Source organism: Crocodylus siamensis, chromosome 14 (assembly GCF_052110815.1).
Source record: "Crocodylus siamensis isolate JL-2025a chromosome 14, ASM5211081v1, whole genome shotgun sequence".
Classification (NCBI taxonomy): domain Eukaryota; kingdom Metazoa; phylum Chordata; order Crocodylia; family Crocodylidae; genus Crocodylus; species Crocodylus siamensis.
Genome location: NC_143408.1, coordinates 6925073 through 6945253, shown reverse-complemented (window position 1 = coordinate 6945253; position 20181 = coordinate 6925073). Strand labels below are relative to the sequence as shown.

General features: G+C 40.9%; 1 protein-coding gene across 2 annotated transcripts in view; it reads right to left on the bottom strand.

Moving 5' to 3' along the window:
* AP3D1 (adaptor related protein complex 3 subunit delta 1) overlaps positions 1-20181 on the bottom strand; it is a 72489-nt gene that overhangs the window by 35733 nt on the left and 16575 nt on the right. The window contains exons 2-8 of one of the 2 annotated variants that reach the window (XM_090028073.1): positions 8736-8831; positions 8070-8150; positions 7019-7099; positions 4875-4982; positions 3530-3659; positions 2115-2254; positions 1753-1826 (exon numbers count right to left, since the gene is read on the bottom strand). In XM_090028073.1, the coding sequence (XP_089884199.1) occupies positions 1753-1826; positions 2115-2254; positions 3530-3659; positions 4875-4982; positions 7019-7099; positions 8070-8150; positions 8736-8831 (710 nt within the window). Of the gene's footprint in view, positions 1-1752; positions 1827-2114; positions 2255-3529; positions 3660-4874; positions 4983-7018; positions 7100-8069; positions 8151-8735; positions 8832-20181 lie in introns of those variants that run through there. The other variant, XM_090028074.1, reaches the window with a different exon arrangement.

Sequence of the window (20181 nt, the reverse complement as noted above, 5' to 3'; positions counted from 1 at the left end):
CGAGAGAAAGATGGGTTACAGCAGACATTTTCTTTCCTTAGCCTACACTTAGTAACAAATGGGCTTCTCTTCTAGCAGCATCAACTATGAAGACTACAGTAGTTTTCAATTAACGTTATTAACCACATGTAAGAGAGTAACAGCAAGTGAATCAGCCATCAAGAGAAAGGTTCAACACTTAGGGCCTGACCTCACTCAAAAAATTTAAACTCCAGTTAATCAACTGGGAATTAATTTGAGTCATCTCATTTATACACACCAGTCTGAATATTCCAGACATACCTGTGGTTTACCCATAGTTCGCCTGAAGCCTATGGTATAGGTATACCTACTTAATTAGCAACTGCAAGGCAAATCTGATGCAAGTGCATTCCAAAGCAACTCTAAAATTCTGGGGACTGAATAAGGGCCTGGTTTACATAGACTGACCCACCCCCTGGGGACAAAGTCCATCTAAGGGACAGACTGTGACAGCCCTCCTCTCTTGGGTAGAAGTAGAAGGACCACCTAGAGAGCCAGGCCAAGCCAGAAAGCCAGCAATACTGGCAAAGATGAATCACTGCAAAATATCACTACAGCAGCTATCACCTTGGGGACTGGTATACAATGCTCAAAACTAAAGTCAAATCTGCAGCACTCCTGAGGGAAGATGGCAACAGCAACATCAACTGTCCTCACAAGGGAAGAATCTACTTAGGATTCAACAGTCTTTATATATAAAAAGATACAGGTCAGAACTTCCAACCCCAGCAAGGATGAAATTTGGGTCTCTGTGCAATTATTCTGGCAAAGTCCTATCTCAATCATGTTATTAACTATCACTGTGTTAGTAACTCGTATGCCTTTAATTTTATAGGTATTGAATCGGTTAACTGCTATATTTCTGTTCAGGAGCAGACATGGAGACTTGAGTGGACATAAAATGGTTTGAGCAGTTCTCTGTCCCTAGTCATGGAAGATATTGAGCATATACACAACAGCTTGCCTGACCCATCTTTCTTCTCAACAGGGAGAGTCTGCTCCTCATGCATATGTGAATCTTAACTGATTTGTTTCCTATGACTGAGGTCTAGAGTTAAGGACTTCTTTCCTAAAGCAGCCACTTTTTTGGATACCAATTTAAGAACTCTCATAAGCCAAAGCAGAGGGGACTGCAATGGGAGCTTAATGACAACGAGACATCTTCAGCTTCCTTTGTCCAGCCTGTTAATGTTCTACTATTAGACACCAGCTGGGGAAAACATTAAAGTCAAATCTTACAAAACTGTCACAAAACTTTTCCAGCCTGGGCACAAGATATATTCATCTGCCTTGCAATAATGATGATTTTAGGAGTATAAAACACGAAGTTTACTTATATGACCAAAAAAAGCTATGAACCATGGGAACATGAGTGAAAAGAAAGGCTGAGTGCTGTGTACATGCCTTTTATAATGTAGAGTTTTCTTGTACACTCAGAAGTAACCTCCACTTTGTTCCCTCTTTGCCTGAAGCTGGATTACGTTAAAATTCACCTTTTGTTCATTCGCACGTTGGCTAAAGTCCTACATTTCCAATGACTTGAAGATATTTTAAACAGATATTTAGTTTCATTAGAACTTTTCAAAAAAGAGCTGCTCTAGTGTCATTTTAATTTGATGTTTGGAACCAAGACTTCCAGATGCAAAAACACAAGCTCTGTAAGTGCTAGCAAAATAGCTTCTGAGCTATATCAACTAAGGAGAAGAAAACAGTATCTTTTTTTAAACTTACCTATGAATGAGATTGGTCAGTGGCTCAATCAGCTTTTTTCCCAGTCTAGGTTCTAATGGAGTAAGAGCACCAAACTATTTGGAGATTAAAACAAGAAGGGAAAATTAAGTTGCCAGTGCATTTGCAGTAGAGTAAGACAGGAGCTATTATACTTTGTGTTGTAACTGATAAGAAATCTACATTAAGGAAGATGCGTTTCCCATTGGCTCTCATCTTCCCTCCCATTATAAAAACGTCTGCTTCTCATCCTTTTATTCAGATGTACATGTAATTATGCCTCCAAGTGATAGCTTTATTTTCACACCCACACTGCCGTTAATTAGAATGCAGCCCTGAAAACACAGAAGAACTAGGATACTTGCCAATTTTATAATTTTAATGAGGACCCAATTATTGGTTGATGATGTCATCAACTTAAAAAAGAGCGGAGCGAGGGAAAGGTAATTCTTGGGATTGCGTCTGGCCAGCTCACAAATAACATTTACTGCAGCAGACTGCACACCTGGGAAACAGAAGTAGGAGAGAAGGAGATCCAATCAGTAAACTGATTGCCATTTGCTTTCCAGACTCAGCCCCCCCAAACAAGAACAGTTTTACACTAGTATGGGGCTGTGCTTACTGCTTTGCCTCACTGAGCTTCTGTATTTTAAGATGGATCTGTAACAGATGTTTTAAAGCCGAAAAAAATGGTACAAACTTGTTTATGACAGACAGGTGTCTGGTTTTCTGCTTGGTTCCTACTTTAGAAGTACCAGGAACATAATTCCCCATCTTCCCTGGTTTGAGGATTTATTGGAGTGGAAGGAGAAAGAAGATGCTGCACCATTAGTACTCCCACCTAAAAGCTCCAATAAAGCCTTCCTTTCTCTAGAGTGTTTCTTATTCATTTAAAATTAAAACATTAGCTGTAAAACAGTCCAACTAAAAACCTTTCCTTCTCAGTTGCTCAAATCTCACTTGCCTGTTTCGTAACTCATACTCTTTGCAGTTTTCTAATGCAAGACACAAATAAACATATTTTTAAAAAGCCTCATAATAAAGCATTATGGCAGATTTTTCCTCTCTTTGGATGTTACTTTTAACATTACTAGCACCTTTCTTACATCTCATTGTAAGGTGGGTTTTATATAGTTTGTCAAACAAGTTACTGAATTTGGTTTCACTCTCTTTCTAACTAAACTTTATTGAAATTTGCTGGTTTGCACACAAGGTTGAACATTTTAAATAGACAAACCGCATTTTAATTCAGCAAGGAAAGACAGACATCCTAACTGTGTTTTGGAAAGACTATAGGAAAATTAATATTTATGGCCAGCAACTGCAAGTTTTCCCTTCCACAGCTTTTAAGCTGCACTAGAGGTGACACAATAAGGATGAATTCAAGAGGCAGCTTAGGTCTCAAAATTTAGAATTAAATATACAAAAAGAGGTTTCTGTTGAGCTATGTGAATTTTTTTTAACTATATTTTATCCCTCAAAATAGCAACCCAATCACTACAATTTTGTGCTAGCAAATAAGTATCAAAAATGTAAATTTTTCAGAGTCTTTTCATTAACCAAGCAAATAAATGATAGAGCATAACACTCAGCAAGTATAAATACTTTTTCTGCATTAAGAGTAAATCCACTATTTCAGTTTCAGTAATTTTGGCTTGGTTCAAAAACAATCAGCTCTGCAGTCACCATCCTTTACTTCCTATAAACTGACATGAACCAACAACATACATGTTCCTTTAAAACATTTTTAAACAAAAAGAATTTATTGAAATTTACCAACCAGGATCTGGATCCTCCAGTTTCTCTTTAAGGCGAGGGAATGCAGGACGGAGGGACTCTGGGTATTTCAAAAACACTTTGTACATGATTAACACTGCCTTCTTCCTGATATAAGGCTTCGTGTGAGACATCTGTTGGAGAAGCAATTGCGATCAGTCTCCTAACGTTCATATTTCCACATGTTCCTTCTGTGGTTGATGTTTTCACATCAACACCTACAAAACTTGGTTCTGCAGGGCCTCTTTCTGCAAGCTGCTTTTAAGGCTTTTACCATTTATTGTCACACAAGTTAAAAACAAATAATGAAAGCAGTCCCTTTAAGCTGATCAAGGAGATGCAGTTTACAGGAGACCAGTATTCAAGGATCAACAACAAAACTCCCCACTCTGAATGTATGGTGAAGGTCTGCCTCTAGGTTGTCATTTACCTTGTAGAATATGAAGACTTCAATTACTATCTTTCAGTCAAGCACACTGCATCAATTAGTGACCGCAGTGAAATGACTGAGAACAGGGGAATAAAATAACCCAGAGAAAAATCTGGTTAAATCGACATCTTCATTAAATACATGGATAACATCTTCACCATTCACAACATAGATGAACATCTTGCTGGGGTCATTTGACCCCAGTATTCTTTCCTGCCATGGCAGGGGATCGGACTAGATGATCTGCTCAGGTCCCTTCCGACCCTACAAACTATGAAACTATTAAGTTGATAATATTTAAAAGACGTATAAAAGCCAAAATTCACTTATATGTTTTACTTTACCCTATATGACTAGTTTGGGTCAGAACATAATTGCATCTTGGTTCTGCACACCCATCTAAATCATCTAAGTGCCTACAAGACTTCAAACGGCACACACTATAAAAGGAGAAAAGTACCAAAAAATTTCCATTTATGTCAGAGAACACATCCTGGAGCAGAAACATCATCTGTTAGATTCAAGACTGTTTTCCTCCTGAAAAACTAATCTGATCATTGTAAGGTGACAGAAGTGATGTGGAAAGCCGTATTACCAGGTCCAACATAGTAATGTCAGCACATTTCATGCTTAACAAATTACGTCGTGTACTTGATTCAGATGGGAAGTAGTCCCATTTTGAAAATGTTTTAAACTGAACTCAGAAAGCACAACTAGTTCGTTGATTTGGGACTTGGACTGCCAGAGATTTATGTAAATTATAGCAGTACAGCTCTCAAACATCAGAAGTATTAAAATGAAAATTACGACTGTTTCAGGCATTGTAGTCCTACATTCTATTGGGAACAGTAAATTTATAAAACAGCTTAAAACACAGTCTAGGCCTCAAGAAATAGGGAGCTAGTTTGTCTCAACTCACCAGAGTCATGATGTCATTTGCCAAGTCCCTGGCAAGATCTGGAGTAACAAAACAGGACAAGCCAGTCAGTGCAACTCCAGTATCATACTGGTTAGGGCTACTCAGATCCTAAAAAAGGAGAGAGAGGCTCAAAAACTTCTGATTTATTCAAAGGTAATTTAGGATTAAGAGGTATGAACATCTAAAATAGGGCACTTGTATTCATTTAAAAACATACCAACCAAGAGTTTCATTTTACTGGGATATTTGTGCCAACTATTTACTCTATTGCAAAAATGTCACCCAAGCCCTCCTTGCTTCTCCCTTGAATCAAAATATAGTTAGCCACTAGTTTAAAACAGACTACAGTCTGCATAAACAACCAATGCAAAGAAGACTGAAATAAAAGTATTTAGAAATATCACACACTTGTGGCACTTCAGAAGTGGCATATGCCTCTGGAAAAATGGGAATTTTCATGAATATTCAAGATCTTAAAAAGCTGAGATGAAATCTAGACTGTACTGAAATTACAACAGGGGTTTTAATCACTGACTTCACTGGGGAAGAGGCTTTGACTACTCTTCAAGGCTGTATCCTGCCTTAACCTTCCTGTGTGACTTGTGAATAAAGTCACAAAAGTTTTTGTTAAATACAGTTTTGTCTTCTCAGTAAAGACAAACTACCAGCTAAGCTGTAGAAAACATTTTATCTAATTTTCTCTGTATTTTGTTTGAATTCAATGTATATCATCTTCCAGATATTTCCAAGCTGTTAGACGGTTGTTTAATAATATAGTTCTGTCAATTTACTCCATACAAAGGTGATAAACACAAAACAATCTTGGAAAAAAGGCAGTATTGCAGGATCAACCTTTAATTACAGTAATTAGGGAACAGAAAGAGTTAATAAACATGGATAAAGTTTTGCTATATGAACTTGCAGGTTGAATGTTCAAGTTTTCCATGTCTAATGATGGTCTGGGTTTGAAGTGTCAAACGCACTTAAATCTTCAGGTCAGCATGACATTTGCATCTCATTTTACTACCCTTTTGCAGGTGGAAGAAAAAGATTAGGTTCTGTAATGAGAATAGGAAATCCACCTTTTGAATAAGTGAAAGCTCTAGAATTTGTTCTGAATTGAATGTGTTGTGGGAGGTGACGGTTCCTTCTTAAGTACATAGCTGCTAGGTCAATGAAGCATGCAAGAGCCTAAAGAAAGATGCTTTTAGTGCCCAAGCATCCAAGAAAAAAAAAAAAAAGTAACAGCCTGATAACGTAAGCTGTCATTATATTTAAAAATACAGTAGAGTTTCTACAGCAAATAACTTAAATGTCTCGCTATTAAAAAGGAAGCATTTGCCAGACCTGAGCATAGTTTCAAATAAAATAAAAAGGCAAGAGCCCTGGGTTTGTAAATTAGAGATTTAATACAACCATACTTTGTAGATTTTCTGAAGCAAGTAAAAGCCATGTTCAGCCATTTATATGACATAGCGCAGTGTAGATTAGGACCTGATCAATTTGCCCAATCACTTAAAATAATCAGCCATTTTAAAAGTATATTAAAAAGTAAAAGTAGCATTGGTTTAAGTTTTCGGCAGGTAGATACGGAAACATGGAACTGCATTAACCAGGAAAGGAATGCGAGTGACAAAATTTAGTGCTGTATCAACTGAAAGATAACAGAACAAACCTGAATAGATGAGTACAAAAAAGTAACTGATGCACATGGCTGCTTTTTCACTTGAAAAAAAAGCAAGTAATTACGCAAGTGACAGTCAAAAATTTGATCTGATAGTACTGGAAGAAACACAAATCCAAAGAGCAGATTTATTGTAGTCAGGGTCCTCACCCAAATTCCTTCCCTGTACTAAGACATTCCAACTACTCAGCAATCTTGTGACACTGTCTGAGATTGGTATTGTTGCAAAAACTTGTGGCCTTCAGCAGTCCAAAGGCTGAGCATAGCAAAAGCAAATAGCTGGACAAAAACAGCAGCAAAATCTTTGGAGAGCAGCAGTCAAGTTTTTTGATCGCAGACTTTGGTATCAAACTGGACTAGGCTCATAAAGAACTCAGGTTCTGTGTTAGCCTAGAGACATGGAGATAATTTAAATACCTTAGAGAAACAGAAAGAAATTCAGACTGAAGTAGCAGCTTACCTTGCGGATCTGATTGGTTGTCAGCATAATTACATCAGTCCCTTCATGAAAGCACTGAGAGGCAGCTAGGTAACCGATTCTCTACACAGAGAAGAAAAGCAGAGGGAAGTGAGTCATGTATGCACATCAGCTTTCCACAGTGTCTTCAGATGATCTAGTGGTAGCTCTGATAATACACTAATACAAAAAGGATGAATAATTATGCCAACAGAATGTTCATCTACCAAGGAATGAAACAACCTACTTGAGACAGTACTTAGCCCTTGCACCAACTCCTTGTTTGGTCTTGAACAAGTGGCTTTACTATGTACAAAAAGGATGCAATACTTAGCTCCTTCCAAAGAGTCTTAAAGCCACTGATACAATAAACTAAAATGACAATTAGTGCCAACCTCACTAGAAGGACCAACAGTTTAATGGGACAAGGAGACTGATGCCCCCCCTTCCCCACAAAGGAAGAAAAGGCTTATCAAGGGGGTAGAAAATATTGCATTTTTGTGGAATGACAACAGAACATTTTAGGGCTGCCAGAATTCATGAGCATTTACAAACAGTAAACTGATTCTTAGGGAAAGGTCCCCTTAGCTACTCAGTTATACAGCAAATTATATTTAGATCTTGCCTCATGCCAGGCAGAATGATAGGGGCTTTTGGGAGCAGGGGACCTATGTTCTGGACTCTCAGGCATTAACTTCTAACCAAAACTAGAGGCCTCTCACTGTTTTCTCAAGATGCCCAATCCCCCTTCAAAGCATCCATGACACAGGGTATGGACACACACCCAAAGAAAACAATCCAAAACCAAAACACAACAGCAGAGAAGAAGCTAGCAGCAGCCTTTAAAAAACCCCCACACTTGGTTGCAATAAAACAAGAACAGACCCTGCATAAGTGGTAGAAAGTAATGCTGATAGGTCCTGGATGACTTGTGCAATCAAATGTAGGATTTACCATTTAAAGTTATCCTATCTATATACAGCTGTCAGGACATCCATAACAGAGCAACAGAAACAGCTTGGCTTTAATAGTCTTCAATTCACAGCCAACTTACTTTAAATGTAAACTTTGATGCACTCATCACTTCAATTATATTGAAAGCAGCCCAACTGATGTCATAGCCCAGCATCTGTAACTGTTAGAAAAGAAGGCAAAGCATCATTTTTTCAAAAAGCAAGACCCAATACTACCAGGAAATGAAATGAAACCTGAAAATACAGTATTGTAGAAATGAGAAGTCATAACTAATTTCATCTTCTCCCATCCCCAGAAAATGAAAAAGGCCTAAAGTTCCAAGGCAAAATCCCTTTTAAATCGAGCAAGTTCAAGAGTGTTAAAGCAGTTTCAGGTGCTATATTTGCTACTTTGTGCTTTTTAACCATTCTTTTCCCAAAAATATATCCCCTCCTCCAAAACTGCCTGAAATGGCTGTACAGAAAACATTTAAAGTAGAAAGGACTGTTAAACAGTCAAAAAAGATCCATCTAACATTTCAGGTACAGCTACCTTCAGGGCTGCAAGAAACTACAGTAGGTAAATATTTTTCAGCAGGTATTTCAACTGATGTCTCAGGTGCTTTCAGAACATACTAGGATTAAATTATCATTAGCATTAGTAAAACTAAGTAAATAAAGATATAATTCAGGCAGGCAGTAGCTAGAAGTTAGCAAGGGAGTAAAATGAAAGGTACTGGTACATTTTGCCCAAGCAAGGCACCTACATATGTAAGTTTGCAGACAGCATTCGCTTTCACTGCAATGTTATCCTGCTTCAGCTCCTGCTTGATCTCATCGATGCACTGGGAGATGTACTTTGCCTGAGGGAAAAGAAGTGACATCCTGTTATTCGGGACTATTTCATTTTGCATTCTTCCATTACTTTAGCAGAATCGTACCTTAACTTGTTTGCTTATTTGTAATCTGTAGCAAACTGGACAAACATTTACTTCTGGAAAAAATTATTAAACCAGTGGGGGCCAAACTTTTTGGCAGGTGTGCCATAAGGGGAGCCCCGCACTGAGTACCACTAATCCCCTTCCCAATCTGTTGCTCAGCTTCCTGCTCCTTGCTCGATTATCCCCAGCCAAGTTCCCCGCTTCCTCCCTTTTCTCTGCTGCATTGCACACGCTGAGGCTGAGTGTGTTACTTGTGGAGTTGCAGTGCATACTACTGGTTAGCCACCTTTCCATTAAACAAGCCATTAAGCTAAAGATTACAATGAAAAATATGGTGAAATAGATCTAACAATGTTTCAATTCCTGCTAAGCCAGTCAGTTGCACCCAGAGCCAACCTGTTTTTAAAATGTGTTAAGCAAGAATGAAATGAAGGTTTTACATTTTTTTAATCCATCCATCCAGTTGGCTCCTCTTTCTCTTTACCCATTTATATTTATTCTACCACAAACACGCACGTAGACTTTGATTTAAAAGTAGAACCCGTAGCTGGAGCAGTTTGTGCTATAATTTGGATATGTTACTCACATTTTTGCTTATACAAAGATAGGCTCTTACTGATTAAAGCTTAGGTTGTTTCTAATATTTAAAGCAGAAAGAACAATCTTCTTTAGAACATGACAGATGCACTACATTATTCACAACTGAAAATAAATTAACAGATTGAGAAACCTGGTCAGGAATAGCTGAATTACCTAATTTGATTATGTAATTCTGCCTGGATGTTTCTCTTACTATTGGGAGTAGCAACATTAGATATGGAAATCCAATACTCTGATGCTACTTAACATCTTTCCCCCCCCAACACACATGCTTTTTTTAAAAAACAATGACTGTATTATCTTGACTGTTTCTTGGCCTCTTAGGTTGTGCCAGAGCAATACTCATGCTACAAGTCATGGGATATAGCCATTAGACACTGAAGCACAGAAGTTTTCTTCTTTATTAAATGACAGAACAAGTAAAGATACACATTTGTAGCACAGGAACATTGCCACTGGCTCAACACCCTTCTCAACATAAGAAGAAATGAGAATCCAAACTTTATATTACAGGAAGAGAAAAAATGGAAGTTAGTTGCTTCTGATTCTAGTCAGCAATAAGCCTCACAGCTTTGCAGCTTAGGGGCAATGGCTACTGTACAATGAGAAGTTAGGGGAGAATGAAAATAAATTTAATCTTCCTCCCACACATCCCCATTGGGATGGGGGGGGGGACAGCAATGTACAATACACTTCAGTAAAAGTGCCCTATACCTAAGCCAACTGTTTAAAACGCATGCAGTAATCTAAAATGCATTTCTCATTTTCCCAAAATATGCAGCAGTGCATCCCACTTCCCCCACCCGCTAGAACTTGGAACCCGTACCCTGCAGCTACTTCCTGCCACTGCCAACAGCACACAGCTCCAACCCTGACCCCAGCCTACCCCACACCCACTCCTGACTTGTCCTGGCCTGAGCAGACCAGCTGGAAGCAGCCCACACAGCCCCAATGCAGCCCACCCCATGCCTGCTCTAGACTGCCTACCCATGCTGAGCAGCCGGGGGGGGGGGGAGAGTGCCCCCTCTCCCGCTCGCCACTACTAGGCCCTTCTTGCTGCACCTGCCCAGGCTGCCCTGCAGCTTCTCTGCCTCTCTCACCTCCTGGCCACTCAGTGGGGCGGCAGTGGTAGCAGTGCAGAGGAGCCATGGGGTAGCCCAAGCACAGGCTCCGGGTGGCTGCAGCAACAAGGGCCCAGCAGCAGTGAAGAGGAAGGGCTGTTTTTTCCCCATGCTGAGCAGCAGCTTCTGCCTGATCAGCACAGCTGCTGCTACTGCTCAACATGGGCGGGCGAGTCTGGTGGGCTGGGGTCAGGGCTGTGCACACAGGTTTTGCCTGGTCCAGAGCTGAGCTGGTCTGCTGGGTTGAGTCTGGAGCGGATGCAGGGTGGGCAGAGGTCGGGACTGGGCATGCGGGTCCCTGCCAGTACCATGGGGCTGGGGCCAGCGACGATGGCTCCCGCCACCTCCTCAGCTGCCTCAAAAGGGAAGTCTAGCTGTGAAGCTGCCTCAGCACAGCTGTGTGCCCAGAGGGCACCCAGATGCACTATGGGTCAGACAGGACTGAGGGACCCACCACAGGTTGGACAAAATCCCTTTGCGGGTCGTATTTTGCCTACCCCTGGTTTAGGTGGGCACTGAACCAGGTATACCAAGAGCAATCTATCTTGTTGCCCTCCTTGGCAGCCACCATCATTGTTTTAGAGATGCCAAAGGAAACATCTCCAACTGCTCTGTTTAATAGCTATTAAACAATCTACCATCTATGAATTTGTCATGGTGAATTAACTGTCTAAACCTGGCTATGCTATCTGCTTCTATAACCTCCTGTGGCACAGGTCCAGAAGTTTTATGCCTTGCACAAAAAAGTAAAAAAGAAATCGCTGGAATGTGATTGTAACTAACTACAATTAAAGTAGTTTAAAAACAAGAATTTATTGCTCAACAGAGTATGATCTAAAAATGTGTTTTTTGCAAAAACTAGCATTTATGTAACCTGGTTTGTTTTTAAGATGCCCAGATACAAAGAGCTGGTTTTAAAGAGCTTTTCCCATGCTGTATTCTCAGGACAGGAGTGAAAAATTTGAAAGGGAACCTAATTAAGCAGAAACAAGAGCAATTTCATAGTCTAAATCAAGGGTTGCCAACTTGCAGCACAGGTGCTACAAGTGGCACAGACAACCTGTGTGTGTGGTATGCAGCAGATCAGGGAGGGGACAGGCAACACAGTGGCACACACAGCAAATCAGCAAGCCAGGCACGGAGCACAGGGAAGGAACCAGAAAATACAGCGACAAGGTGGGCAGAAAAGGATTGGGAGTGGTACTTGGGGAGGGTGCAGAGCTTATTTATTACACACCTATCAAAAAGGTTGCCCCTCACTGCTCTAAATCACATTCCCAAACTGTAGCCCAGACATCACTCCACGTACCTCATTAGCGTTTACAATTAAAAATTTGGTACAATTCATGCTGGCCGTGAGAAATGCTGAGGACTGCCACTGGTCTGAGGGTTCAAAAAGCTTACAGACTGATCTAAATAAATGCAAAATAGTCAACAGTATAAGAAAGATTAAAAATAAAATTGAAAGCCTAGCACTTTGCTTAGTTTTTTAAAAACAAGTGGCAGTCTCAGACTTTAATTCCCTTTACAGATAAAAGTAATACATTTTCATTTCCTTTTCTCTGCCAGGAGACCTTTTCACTCTTTGGAGACCCTGAAAAGTGAGGTCACTGTACTGCTATAATTTGCGCAAATAAGAATTTCTGCTATAAACAACGAACTCAGTTACAAGTGATTGGGGGGGAATACATAGTGCATTACTTTTAAGGACAGGACAAGAGTAACCAGTGGGATGTAGACATGAAATAATACATCTTTGTACTACAGCTGCAGTCAAAGGCATTGCACAAGATATTGCTGTAACCTTATTTGGAATAGAGTACAATTCTGATCACTCATGCTCAAAATTCACTGACGCCAGAACAGGTACAGAGAAGAACTGCTAGGATGATCAGTTAGAGATGGAGTGCTTCTCTTAAAAGATTAAATTCAAAAAGCTTGGCTTATTTATCTTTTGCTTTGTGATGACACTATGATTATACTAGGATTATGAATCCCATGGAAGAAAAAGAACTATATACACTAAAAGATGTGATACAAGAACAAATGGATGTAAGCTGGCCCTGAATAAATTTAGGCTCATTTCCAACCATGAGAGCAGTCATGTATTGGAACAGCTTTGTGATAGAAAAAGCAAAGACAAAAAAACCTTTGCTATTCTGGAGGATGGAGCTTCATCAATTTATGGAGAGGGTTATTTGATATGATTGCCTGTGACAGCAGGAGACTGGACTCTTCCAATACTATGAACTTTTCTGACCAGAGTCAGCACAGGAATTGAAACCAAAGTGATTTAGTACCTTATAAGTTAAATATCTTAAAATATCTGGGATAATATCAGAGCAAGCAAGGGGGAAGTCTGCAACATGCAGAGCCACTGTTGCTTAAGCAGAGAAGTCCCATGAAATGTGCAGTCTGCCATTTTTTAAAAGTTTCCCATTCCCATTAAATGTTTTAAAACCTAGAAAATTAAATTTCTCTCTGAAAACACAGGGACTATGTGCACCAGAGCAGCAGCTTAACTACACAGTGGGAGAGGGTGCATGGACGGTGGGTATGACAACATAACCAGGGCAAAAGCATTGGGAGCAACTTTTTGGGTGAGTGCATAACAGTGAGCACTGCCCCATGCCCCATCCGTGCCCAGGGGACAGAGATACCGCTACACCTCTGACAGAGAGACTCAACCATGCTTTAAAGAACAAATTTCAAATACAGCTTTTACCGTGGGAGGGTCCCTCCCCTTACTCCCCCACAGGAGTATTCAGGTACAATTTAAAGACTATAACAGTATTTTCTCACCTAGTGTTTTGATGTCACAGGCTGAAAGTTACAGCCTTGTTTGCCTTTACACACTGAACCTTCAGTATGAAAATGATTGCTTTGTGAAAATCTTCAGAATATGAAAGACTATACAGAAGACCCGAAATTCATCCCATTCAAAAAGGCTGGGGAAAAAAAACTACAATGCTAAGAGTTTCAACTAACAAAACTTCTGATATTAAAAACATACACTTGATAGTAGATGCTGAAAGAACCTCTTATACAATATGCAAATGATCTCTTAGCAATACATTGTACCTTGAATTAAATATTTTATGATCATGTAGCAGTGTGCTGGAACAGGTGTCACAGAATCCTTCACATGCATATCCTGTTCCCACATCTTGGCCAGAAACATCAGTACTACCTTTCAATGCCAGACCTATAATGCAGATTCTCATTTCTCATGCCAAGAAAACCTACCACCAACGTTCTATCAGTCAACCTTATTTAAAAAATTACAAGCTTTTCATTTTAGACAACACACATCTTTCTTTCCACATCTCAGGAAGAAATATCCTTTAAATTATTTAGACTGGACCCCTATAATAGGCGAGGATTCCACCATATAATTATATAGTGTCTCTGCTCCAAAGAGCTTATTGCAAAGCATCTTGCATTGCACAGAACTGTTGCAAGCTTCCCCCTTTCCCAACCTCCGTCCACTGGTTTATGTAGGTTTTTTTTAAAATCGAGGAAACAGTATGTTGGGTTTTTTTAGTTGGGAATGGGGATTACAAATACCTTGCAAAAGAGATTATTCCTGGAGCTCAAGATTTATCTGGGAATACAAATCAAGTCTCTTCTTTGCACATTCCATCTGCGGTTACAGATTTCATTGTTGCAAAACTACTTCAGCCTCTGTTGCACAACCACATCTAACAGGGAAAGGGTGGCATAAAACGGAAAACTACGAGTGGAGGAATGTATTCACTGCCATTAGTAGGTGTAAGCAGCCTTGCCTCTAACATAGTTTCCAAAGCTCTAAAAGTGTCCATTAATACTGGGGTCAACCTACAGCCCATGGGCCAGATCCAGCCTGCCAAGCAGTTTCATCTAGCCTGTGAAGCCCAAACATCAGTAGTATTTTGGCAGCAGGGGGATTCTGCAGCATATGGCAGCACCCAGGCTGCATACATTATCAGTAGAGCTGGCCCACCTCAATTTGCCAAGCTGCATTATTTTGACCTGCCACTCCATAAAGATTACCAACATCTCCATAAATACCACACTTAGTGTATTTTGCTACTTATTTATGCATACACAGATCACCAAAAAAGGCTGTTCATTACTGGAGGCATATATCAATCAATTGCCAAACCGTACAAGGCAATTAAACTGATCAATTCACCTTTAAATTTGCTGAACTGATTTAGGTATTCACCTTAATTAATAAAATGTCACAAACTCAAAATTAAAACAGCAAAACAAGGAAAAACACAGTATATGCAAACTTAAGACTCATGGTTGGGGAGAAAGACTTTTAATAGACTTTTGACTTTTAAGAACGAGTAGGATGATGCCTTGAACACAATGGGATTCATCAGTGTGGGAAGGGAGAGGGTGGAGAAAGAAAGCCAAGTTCTAGTACGCACCCAAAATTATGAACTAATTGGGATCATTTGCATGATTGAAATATTAACATGAAGGGGTATCACTTGTTGATGTAGGGAAGAGAGGGAGGGGAAAGGTGTTGCAACATACATAAAGATCTATACATCTGTTCTGTGATCCAGAATGAAGTAGAAAGTAGATCGCTTGAAAGTGTCCAGGTTAAAGGTCAACTGGGAAAACAGCACAGCGGAAATGTCATCATGGTGATCTGTAGTAGGTGCACACCAATCAAGGAAGCAGGGAGTAAAGGAGGCTTTAAAAAACAAAAAACTCAACTAAAGAATCCAAGCCACAGGACCTGGTGCATGGGTAACTTTAACTGCTACGTCTGCAAGCCAGGGGGTGGTTGACAGCAATACACAGACAACGGACAAGTTTTTGCACTACAGCACAGAAACCAAACAGGGCAAAGGGAGGCCCTTAACGTGTGGCTCCAGAATAGAAGGAATTAGTTGAAAAATCTGAAGGTGGACAGAATTTGAGAAAATAATGGTCATGCCAATGAAACACACAGGCCTACTCCTGTGTTATACAAAGCAATTTTAAATAGCCATATAGAAGGAAAAAAAACAAACCACATTTGATGATGAAATGGGCTACTGATAGCAGATCAGAAATTAGTGCTGAAGAATAAGAGACCATTTGAAACAATGATCCTTACACATCCATCTGTACAGTAAGAAAAAGAAAATAATTTTAAATTCCTACATAGGTTGCAACTCCCCCCGCTTAGAACTAAATGTATTTATGGTACAGGAACAGGCAAATGTTAGACAGTGTGGTCAGCTCACATATGACAGATGTTTCTCAGGATGCCACCTATCAATTAGATAACCTCTTAGCATTCTTACTGAACCTTTCTGCAAACTCTGCAAGTTAAGTCACAAGGAACTGACCACTGAACTTCTAGTAGCTATAACTGCAAAAGCCTGCAAGAGAAGTTACACGCTGAAAATCCCTGACTGGTTTCAAAAAAGGCTTGGGAAGCCTTTGTAAAGGAACTGCCTACCAAGTCAGTGTTCTACAGAGAAGAGAACAAAGACGTTTCCATAGACATCTGGTGGAAGTTTCTAATATCTCCTTATAAAGGTTTGTCCTGCTTCTAAACCAGAAAGTTTGAGAAACTTTTTTGAAGCCTGAAGGAAAGTGCAAGTTTTATGACCTAACAGTTAAGAACAAATTTGGAATAAATTTGAAATCTAAAAATCAGAGATGAATAGAAGACAGTGAGCTTTGTACTATGCAGAGTTGTGAGGAAGAAAGGAGTAAATAATAAAGCTGTTTATGTATAAAGTAGCTGTCAGAGACTAAATCAGGGGTGGGCAAAATGTGGCCCGCGGGCCAGATGTGGCCTGCCAAGCCATTCTACCCGGCCCACGGTGCCCCTAAAAAATTTAGAAAATTAATATTAATCTGCCCTGAGCTGCCCGTCATGCAGCCCTCGATGGCTTGCCAAAACTCAGTAAGTGGCCCTCTGCTCAAAATAATTGCCCACCCCGGGCTAAATGGAGGAGAAGAGAACACAAGAGTCCTCTGTGCATATTGATGGAGGTTACAGGAGCACTGTTAATGAAAGATAAATATCTGTCTTTAGGTATATTTTAGGGGATTGTAGCTTTATATGTTAAGCATGTTATTTGATAAATTGAATTTGTTAATAAATACCATTTAAAAAGTAAGAAATCTGAAGGCAGAAGACAGGTTAGGTGACTATATATAATCTAGACATCTCTCGCTATATACTAGCCAATTGCCTGTCAAGAATGACAATGGGGGGAGGGGAAGAGTGGGCACAGGCCCAATGCAGGGAAGGACCAGACCCAAGGATGGGGAGCAGCAGGCCTAGGTTAACCCGGCGATGGTGGGGTAACAGGTGCAGGTTCGGGGCCAACGCAGAATGGGGGGATGGGGGAGGAGTGAGCCCAGGCACAAAGCCATGATGCACCTGCTCCCCAACCCCAGACCCACTCGTCCCCCTCCCCCCCACCACTGTCTTGGCCCTGCAGGTGGCGACAACGGAAGAGGGGAGGGGTGGTCTGAGGCCATTGCCAGGGGCCTCGCCCCACCACAGCGTCCCAACCCTGCTTCTCCCCCTGCACCACCACTGCCATCACCTCCAAGGAGCAAGGGGGGGGCCCAAGGCTAACCCTGTTGGCCTCCCCCCACCCCATCGTCACCACCTGCAGGGAGCAGGACAGGGCCAAGGTGAGGCCACCCATCTGCTCTGTTGCCATTCATATGACCTAACAGTTAAGAACAATGTATATGAAGGGCTTAGTCCATCTGTCTGTGGGTCTGTCTATCTGTAACGCTTTTTAAATGGGAATAGCTAGAAAACTTTAAGAGATGGAACATCTGTATCTTCAGAGAAGTGTCTTTGCTAAACCTTAGCATTTGTTCAGTGACCATGTCAAGAAGATCCCAACTTCCAAAACTGGGAAAAAAAGTCGAGGTCCAGGGCCATTTCTACTGAGCTCCTCCCGGGATGGTGCTGGGAACCCAGCATGGCAGGGAGGGGCCAGCCAGGGAAAAGCAGGAGCCTGGAGGGGGTACAAGGCAGTGAGCGAGCAGCGGAGACCACATCCTGAACCCTGAGCAGGGAAGGAGGTGCCTGGGGGTGGGCAGAGGAAGCCCTGGGGCATGGGCAGCTATTGCAAGGCGCAGCTTGCCTACCCTTGCTCAGCAGAGGTGCGCAGGCTGCAGCTGGGCGGCAGCTTGGGTGGGCAGACCTCCAGCCCGCTGGATGACACCAAGTGCAGGAAGGGACTGGCATCTTCAAATGTTCAGCCTATTTTATTTAAGTTTTATAAATACTTAATTTATTTTATTAAATATAAAAAATAAAATCTGTCTCATTTGTTTTTGTTACTTGAAAATCATCCGCCGTTCTTGATGGGCAATTCGCTGGTTCTAAATAACTGCGTTCTTGATTCTAAGGCAACGAATAAAAAGTTTGGCCTTCAGAAAAGCAGACCTGGGGGAAAAAAAAAAAAACAAAAACCAACAACAATGCAGAAAACTGGTAGGGAGGATCACATGGGTGGCATGTCCAGGAGAAGGGGCTGTTTCTTGACAGACAATAGTAAATGGCACAAGAGCATGCTATTCCGATGTGAAGGAAGAGTAAGAAGTGTAGCCAGACACCTGCTCCACGATTTAAACTTAAAAAGGAATTTCACAAAAAGCTGAAGCTTGGACATACGGGTAAGTATAAGATCCTGGAGAGACAAAAAAAAAAAAAAAATTGAGAAGGCCAAGACAGAAATTGAGGAAGCTAGCAAGGGAAATAAAGGCAATTTAAAAAGCATTCTAGAAATACATTAAAGGGAGAGAGACAAAGCAAAGTGAATGGGGAGATGTCATTAATAACAGACAAGGCAGAGAAGGCTGAAGTGCTTAATGCTTTTTTTTTTATTTTTTTTTTACTTTCACAAAAAGGTCAACTCTCAGGTAGTAAACACAGCAGCAAGGTCTGGGGAATAGATAACCTGTAGCAGGGAAAAGAGATTAGGGACTGTTCAAAAGAGTAGGGCCTAGTAAGTCTCAGGGCCCAATTCTCAGACCCATGGGAAGCCCTGCACGCCAGATGACACTGTCCCATGAGCTGGGAGTTGAACACCCCTGACCTACAGGATAACAAGGTGACAAGGAATGGCACTATGGATCTGTCAAGAGCAAGTCATGCCTAAACAAACTGATTTCATTCTATAACAAGGCAACGGGCTTTAGAGATGAAAGGAGAGCAATGAACGGGATCACTGGTGATGCACAGGGGATGCTGGCGGTGCCACCCCACCTCAGTGCCAACACCACCAGCAATGTCTGCAGGAGCTCCCCACTTATCGCTGCCATGCCCCCCCAGCTGCCAGGGGCACATGTCATTCATGAATATCATCAACTTTAAGACTCTGACAGTACCTCCCACAACACCCTAAGATAAGAAAATATAGTCTAAATGAAACAAACATAATGAAGGTATATGACCTCAAGCTGACATGTTGGAGTAGGGAATGAGGATGTGTAACTGCAGCAAAAGAGAAAGAAGTATGAGAATGTGCATGTGAGTCACAAAAATAACTGTTCAGCAATGGTGAGGCCTCACCTGGAGTACAGAGGTCACTTCGGAACTTTAAGAAAGATATAGACAACATGGAAAGAATCCAGAGAAGAGCAAAAAAAGTTATTAGATGCCTAAAAGCAGAGCATACAATGGAAGGCTGGAAGACTTGCGATTATCTAGTTCAGAAAAAGACTGATGATTTGTTAACTCTCCAAATACAAAAAAGGATTGTAATTAAGAGGATGACAATCAATTGTCCTGCATTCACAAGGAACAGGACAAGTAGCATGGAGCTTAAACTGCAACTAGAGAGATCTGATAGAGAGATCAGGAGGAGCTTCAACAAGGAGGGTAATTAAGTAATGGAAGAAGTTACCTAGATAAAATTTTGGGAAATCCATCACTGGAACTGTAAGACACTATCAAAACCAGTAGGTCTCAAACGTTTTTAGATTTGAGGGACCCCTCAAAAAAATGCCAGCTCTTAGTTTTCACCATTTTTAAGTGCAGAAAAGTGAAAGAGCAACTCTTTTATTGCAAAGAACTCAAAGATCACAAAAAGGCAGAATGGTTTTGACATTATGGATTCCCAAGCGTAGTCTCTGATTTATCTTGTGAATCATATTGCACACCTAGCAATGCTAGTACAATACCACACTGCATCCTTGAAAGGATCTCACAGTACCCCAGAGTACCATAGTATTGTGGTTAAGAATCGCTGATCTAAACCATGTAAAGCCTGAGCAGGTGGTGGCCTAGATGACCTTCTGAGGTTCCTTCAAGCCCAATTTTTCTATGAACTTTGTCACAACTTCTACTGCCACTCAATTCTCATCAAAAAGTGACAACATTTCTATATGGGACTAAGACATATTGGTACAGGTGTGCTCATATCATCATACCACACTCATTATACCAGAATAGTTAAGCAACGTTAACTTTGCTGTATACATAAAAGTGTCCAACTTTCTGAGGAGAAAGTTGAACTATGGATCTATTTCCAAAGAAGGGTGTCAGATATGGGCCTCCATGTGGAATACACACCTGGGACACA